Raw genomic sequence first — 7,018 nt, forward strand, 5'->3', positions numbered from 1 at the left:
GCCAATTTCTCCATGCAAAAGAGACTGCTTTTTAAACACTCAGTCCTTTGCTTCTCAGCTTGGCGACAGCAAAGGGCTGCTACTCGCTGCCCACTAACTAAAACCCATGCAAACAAGAGGTGGGCCACCGCTGAGTTTCTAAAGCAAATGGCCTGTCTTCTTGGCTGCTCTTGTTTAGTCACCCCGGTGCCAATCATCCTTCTCAGGCAGGATAGAGTTGTGTCCTGCCAAAGTTTTTATTTTTAAGAACACTAGCACACTGACAATAGCACAAAGCAGTCCCATGAGCACAGCCCTGTGGATTAAGTTGAATTCACTGCCTGTGGACTAGAAGGGCAACTGTTAAAAAAATAAAAAGTCTTTATATTCTAGCTCAAATAAATGACAACTTGTTGTAGCTAGTCACTCCACATGCTCATTTTTCTTGGTACAGAACCCAGCCACAGATTAATCACAATGCACTTTCTTCATACGCTCTGAAGACACAGTGCATGGTGACCACAAGATCCTTTCTGCTCCAGTTCTCCTGCCCACTCCAGCGTACCTGCCTGTTCATCACTGGGGCCAGAGAAAAGCCTTAAAGGGCTTTAGCAAAGCCAGTGCTTCAATAAACTCTACTGGCTCTTCAAATCCAGAAGAGGAGCACATCCTCATAGAAGTGCCTCAGCAGTTATCCAGTCCAGCTTCTGTATAGCTATGAAACAGGTATGTTTTCAAGCAACTTTTATGCAATACCCACCATAAGAAATGAGGAAGAAAAAAGAAAAAAAAAAGAAACTGACCTACACGCCACCCCTTCTGTTAGTAGTTGTTAGATATACTACAGTTAGTAGCAGTACACAAAGTGACACAACACATAGATCCCATGTAATAAGAATCATTTTCTGCAGCTCCCCCTCTAGTAACATGAACAGAAAAGCCTCACTCTCCATTTAGTCATTACAGCTCTCCTTTGTCTTCTTTCTCTCAAAAATAGGCCTAAGCTCAACTACTCTATTTTTTTCCTTAATCCTCAGTTATTTTGTTTGTCTGAGACTTCAAGAAAGGATTGATTTTAATTTCTCTGTGAAAATATTTTCAATCATAGAAAATTTTACAGTAAAAACTGCACCTAAGCTTCAGGGCATGCTGCACAGCTGCACAAAACCAACTGTCAGAATTCGGAAGGTGAGAGCTCTTCATTTACTTCTGTAAGTTCCTATTCTCCCACGGACCTCATTGCTGGAGAGAGTCCCATTAAAATGCTTCAGACCACTTTGTTATCATATGCTGGTGACAAAATTGGAAACAGCTGTACCCTTTTTTTTTAAATGCATCTGATGAATGCTTCCATATCCTTGTTTACAATTAGTTATTGTTACAGAGCTCAACAAACAGAAGCCTTCTCAGAAGAGAAAACAATGCAACAGCTATAAGAGCAGTGGAAAACTGTCCACCAAAGAACATCCCCTCACCAGCCCATCATAGTTTACTCTTCACAACCCTAAATCTAGCAGGATCAAAAAGATCTCATACCTTAGCCAGCTAACCCTGCAAAAAGTAGAAGGGGCATGAACAGCTTAAGAGTTGCCACAGAGAAGTAACACACTAGCAAATGCTTCATGTTAAGACAGCTCTCTGAGACACCTTTCAGCCACAGGCATGCATTTGCTGCACCAAAGAAAGTACTGGTTCCAGAAAGTTAAGTTTTAGGCCTGAGAAAGGCGGCAGCATCCTCCATGCTCTGGGAGGTTCACAATACAGTAAAGCCAACCTGAGAGTTTTGCCAGCAGTGCAGTCCTACAGCCTTCTGCTGGGCCACCCGTTCACTGCAGGCTCACCAGCACGAGGGTGAAGGAGATCAAGGGCAGTTGTCTGCAGCATGATGGCAAAAACAGGACTACCTTACTGACAGGCTCAGCACCACTATTTCTCACAGAGGCTTTTTTTTTTCCCCTCTTCCCTTCTCTAGAAGTGTGTTGTTCTATTATTTTGGTGGAATTAACAGCCCTTTCCCCTGAAGATGCCACCGCTGCGTTGTTTTGATCAGGACCCTTAAGCAAGAGAACTTGGCCGACCCAGAGGCAGACACCCATGCTGTGCTCCTGTCTCGGCGAGGGAGTGGGGCAGAAGCCCAGGCGCTCGGTCCAAGTTCCTGGACTTCTTGTTCCCATTCAGAAGCACATTCTTTCACTTCAAGCGATGCATCTGAAAAAGCGGGTGGCCAAAATTCACTAAGCCCTCAATTCATTGAGCCCTCTGATGAGCGTAGTGTTGGAAACGCTTCAATGCGAGGTAAGGCTGTCTTACTTGACATAGCAAATGGGATTTAATAACCACTTTACTACTGGTGATGTTCAAAATGTACTGAAGTCCCAATAAATATTAAATATTTCTGTGCTTTATCAAGAGTAAATCAATACTTATTGCAGTCGTGGAACTTAATTCATAATGCACAGATTATTTTTTTTTTCTGTTTAGAATAATTGCATACTCTCCTCTTATGTACAGTGTTATATAAACATGTCCTAAAACAATAACTGAAACTTTTTTTTAAATTACATATTAAATGGTTTCTTTCATCTCTTTATTCTCATAAAAGTTTCAGTGTGGAAGCCAAAATAAAACAGCTGCGTAAAGTATTTTCAACTGCAAGAGACATGTAAGAAGGTATTTCTGCCTGTGCTGGAGGGCACAATCTGTAATAACATTTTGCCTTCCAGATAATGACAGGAGGCATTAAAAGGACAACTTGCTCTCTAATAAGCTCGCTTGACTGGTAGAGCACGCACATACATAGATAGCAGAGTTTTGCCAACAATAATTTTAATTAATTTTTACGTTTCATTCTAAATTACATTAATTTATGGCCTTCCTAAAAGGCGTTTAGCCGACAGCTAATTAAATTCAAGCCATTAGATTTTAATTAGAGATGTTTAAAAAAAAAGTCTCAAAACAATTCACACATCTTTGTGAACGCTACATGCTTGTTATCAGCAACAGCAAACAAGAGACGATTATAAAAACACAAGAGAGCACGGCTGAAACCTGAAAACAAGCAGGCCACGTGAAGCTTCGTGCTTTGAGGCTGGAGATTCCGGCCATGCTCTCTCCTCAGTCCCACTCCAGAAAACCACTCTGTACCAATGCCTACTGTAAAATCAAAATCGGAGTCCAACTAACAATGAACATCATGACATACACTTTAGAAGGCTGAGCTTTGCTTAATCCTCATTAAATTCTAATGAAATGGCAGCGCTTCTTGACCAAACAGTGAAAAAAATTAAAGGTCCAGCTGGAGCCTCTGTTAATAATGCAAGTGGGATGCTCTGAGCAGCTGATTGCTGCTCCAGTGCCGGGCACTGGGACATCCAACCGGACTGCATTACTCTGCAAGCAACCTCCGTGCAGGAAAATAATGCTTTATGATTTCAAAATGATTGTCTCCCACCAGCCACCCTCCTCCTTACAACACTTATTTCTAAATATGGACCTCGGGGGGGGGGGGGGGGGCAGTACTTCACGAGTGAAAGCAGCATGGGTGCTCTTTGATATGTTGATCAATTTCAGTACTGGGTAAAGAGACTCATAAATATTGAGCGGGTCGCATTTGCATGTGTCACCCACGGGCACAATTTTCCCGGTGAAAAATGAGAACAGAACCCTGACAATTTCTCCCAGTGTCGCTTTTGGATCGGAAGATAGAAAATGACCATGAAAGTTACTTGAGCAAGGATACTGTATCAGGCCAAGAGCCAGGCTAAAATAAAAAATAAAAAAATAAAATAACAAAAAAAAAAAGCGTACTGTTAATTATGGTGCACCAGTTTGGTTTGGACAGGTGCCCAAAATGCTGGAGTAGACATTTCGAAAACCTTAAAGGTTAGGATCACACTCAGCAAGATTAAATGAGTCAACGTTTCCAGAAAATCGAGAACTATTCGCTATTATTTCGGAGAGGCATTGTAAAGAGAAATCGATCTGTTTTTTTAGCGGAACTGATTTACTCTTCTCCGGGAGACGGACCGAGCCCGCAGGAGGTGCAGCAGGGCCGAGAGAAGGTGCAGAAGGCGAGGGGCAGGTGGGCACTGCTCGCAGGACTCCCCGCGCCGTGCCACCGGCGGAGCTTGCAGAAAATAAACAGCAACGTGCGCGCCTGGCGAGCCCTGCGCTTGGCAATCGCTTCAGCTCGCGCTTTTAACCGGGGCCGCTTCGTGCTCTATGTGCTCCGTCCTCTGAGAGGCTCGGAAAAGCGGGCTGCCCAAATGTTTTCCTTAAAGCAGCCGGCGGCGATTTGCCGCATGCAGCCTCGGGGAAGTCGCCGAGCAGGCAGCCTGTCAGTTTCCTGGGGATGTTTGGGGCGAACATTTCGGGTTTCGGCGCTGCTCCCAGAGGCCGAGCCCGAAGCGGGCGTCCAGGAGCGACCCCCACTCCCCGGCTGGCTCCCCCCGGGCCAAGGGTCCCGAGAGCCGCTCCCACCCCCGGAGAGAGGCAAAACCCAAGGGAATTGACGGGAGCAGGGCAAGCAACTAACTCCGGGGAAGCACAGAACAAAGGAGGCAAGTGCAGCCGGAGCTCTCGCAACAGATGGTTTGAAGCTGACCAGATTTCGCGCTGGCATCCCCTCCCTCCTCCTCCTCCTCGCTTTCCTCCCTCCCTCCCAGCGCGGCCAGCACCGCATCGCCCCCAGCCCCGGCACCCCTGGGTCCCCCCAAACCGCAGGTGCGCGCCCCCCTGGGGGGGCAGAAGGGCGGGCAGGAGGCTGCCGGCAGGCTCCCCCCGTGCCGTGCCGTGCCGTCCCGTGCCGTGCTCACCCAGGCTGCCGGCGAACCCGTCCATTTTGTGCCGGGGGAGGCTGGCGCCGCAGCCCGAGGCGATGCCGCTGGCGCCGGCCGGGACAGGTTCATTCACCCGCGGAGCAGAGGCGCCGCAGCCCGGCGCTCATGAGCCGCCCTGGGGCGGCAGCAGCTCCTCCTCCTTCCTCCTCCTCCTCCTCCCGCGGCTCCGTCCGTGCGCCGCGACCCCAGCAGGGCGGCGAGCGCCGAGCTCCTCCCGCCGCCGCCAGCGCCGCCCCAGCGCCCCGGGCCGCCGTGCTGTCGTGCTTCCGACTCCGCCCGCCCCTGGCAGCCGCCGCTTCCCCCCCGGGCGGGACGGGGACGGGCCCCGGGACGCGGCTGGGGACGGGGAAGGGGGCGGCCGATCCGCCGGAGCCCGGCGAGCCCAGCCCCGATGCGGGGGGGATGCCGCCGTGCGGGGTGCCTGGGGGTTTGGGGGACGGCGCCTCGCTCCCGGTGCCCCTTCTTCTCGCCGGGCGGCAGCCCCAGCCTTCCTTATTTCACCCTCTGGAGCTTGCACCGCTGGGAGAGCCGGTTGGGCGACCGAGGGTGATAATCCCAGCCATCAACACAGAAATTCCCATAGGCGGCCGTGAGCACGCCCGGTCAAAGCGGGCTGGGGGAGCTTTCGTCCCGCCGGGCGTGACACTGGGGGGCTGTCACCGGTGTAACCCCGCGGTCCTCACGGTGCCTGCAGCCCCGCTCCCGGCCGCTCCTGCAGCTCCCAGCCCTGCGCTCCGTGCGGGGGAAAAATGGGAAGGAGAACCAGAAATACAAGTCAGCCATGCTGCGTACCACCTAGCCTCTCCTCTCGGCGTGTTAGGCAACGCGGCCGAGCCGGGCGATGCATCGCTTTCTCCCTGGTCAGGAAAAGCTGCATACCCATTGCGACATCCTGTTTTGATGCAAGTGTTTTCCCTTCACGCACTCAGTGGTAGCGCTGCGGTCGTGCGGCAAGAGGGGTGAGTGCCTCATGCCGCCGGCTTTTGCAGCCATCTCATCTAATGACAGCCCGGGGATGGTGTTGAGCAGGACTGGGGAGAAACGTGGTCTGCTGGAGAGCAGCACGGCCCCCATGGCTGCGTTTCCCCAGCACCTTCCCTTTAATCAGGCACAAGTGCGGTTAACTTGCTGATCCGCGACACAAAATAAGCCCAAGGCACTCGTGCTTGCTCCTTCCCACTGAAGCAGAGCCCTGTGTAAATTCCTCGGGTGGGGATCGGGTGTTTCAGCACGCTGTTGAATTAAACAAACAAAAAGCATGCCCAGCTGCCCGCTCGAGCTCTTAGCAGGACTGTCCTTCAGCCACAGCAGCGAGTGAGTTACAGCAAATACACCTGCGAATAAAATGCTATCTTTATTTTATGGACTGGAAACTGAGGCACGGAGGAGAAGGTGGCAGCAATAGATGCTTATCGAGATGTTTAATTACCAGCGAAACCGGTTAGGAGTGTGAATGGTTTTGATTAACTGTATCCTGCACAACTTGCACAAAACTACATCAAAGGGTAAAGAGCTGCAAACAGCTACTTCTTCACGGCCTCATTTTAAACACAAGATGAGTGAGGTACTCAAGTACTGTTGGAAACACAAAATCAGTACTAACATTTAAAAAATAAAGCTGTTCCACTGTAGAGCTAAGGAACTGAATAAAACTCAGGAAATTAGGAAGGATGTGTACCTCCATGTGACTTATTAATTGGGAATTCCTGAAAAGCAAACTCTATGCAGGACTTAAATAAAAAACAAAAGTCTGTTAAACCCCAGCATTTAAATCCTTGTGCTACCTTCTTCAGCCTGAGTCAACTTCTGAATGCTGCCTGAATTTAGGTGGGGGCCTTGTTTGGGATGTTAATTTATTTATTGTTTGTGTTTATGATGTATAGAACAGATGTAATTGTGGTATAGGTTAGAAGCATTTAACCAAAAAAATCTGGACTAAATACATATGTGGGTGTGGGTATATCATCTTTAACAATTTTACTTGGCTGTTGAGCAAAATAACTTATGATTAAAGCAAAAAATACTTTGTGTATGTCAGTTTCAGGCAGGTACTGGCAAATGACTTAACATAGCCTGTAGATAAGCAGCACAACTGTTCCAGGTGCAAACCCTAAGGACAATGTGATTTCTTACCTCTGGTAGAGTACCTAGTACTTAAGTGTGGTGGAGGGGGAAGTTGGACAGTGCTTTAAGGAGATTAA

At 49.1% G+C, this 7,018-nt stretch overlaps 1 protein-coding gene across 1 annotated transcript in view; it reads right to left on the minus strand.

The window, feature by feature from the left end:
• Nucleotides 1–4,933, minus strand: part of EML4 (EMAP like 4) — a 156,531-nt gene extending 151,598 nt beyond the window's left edge. The window contains exon 1 of the mRNA XM_084283965.1: nucleotides 4,794–4,933. Within this exon, the coding sequence (XP_084140091.1) occupies nucleotides 4,794–4,818 (25 nt within the window). The 5' untranslated portion in view covers nucleotides 4,819–4,933. The remainder of the gene's footprint in view (nucleotides 1–4,793) is intronic.
• Between the last annotated feature and the right edge of the window lie 2,085 nt (nucleotides 4,934–7,018).

This window comes from Netta rufina (genome assembly GCF_964035555.1).
Source record: "Netta rufina genome assembly, chromosome: 3".
NCBI classification, from domain to species: domain Eukaryota; kingdom Metazoa; phylum Chordata; class Aves; order Anseriformes; family Anatidae; genus Netta; species Netta rufina.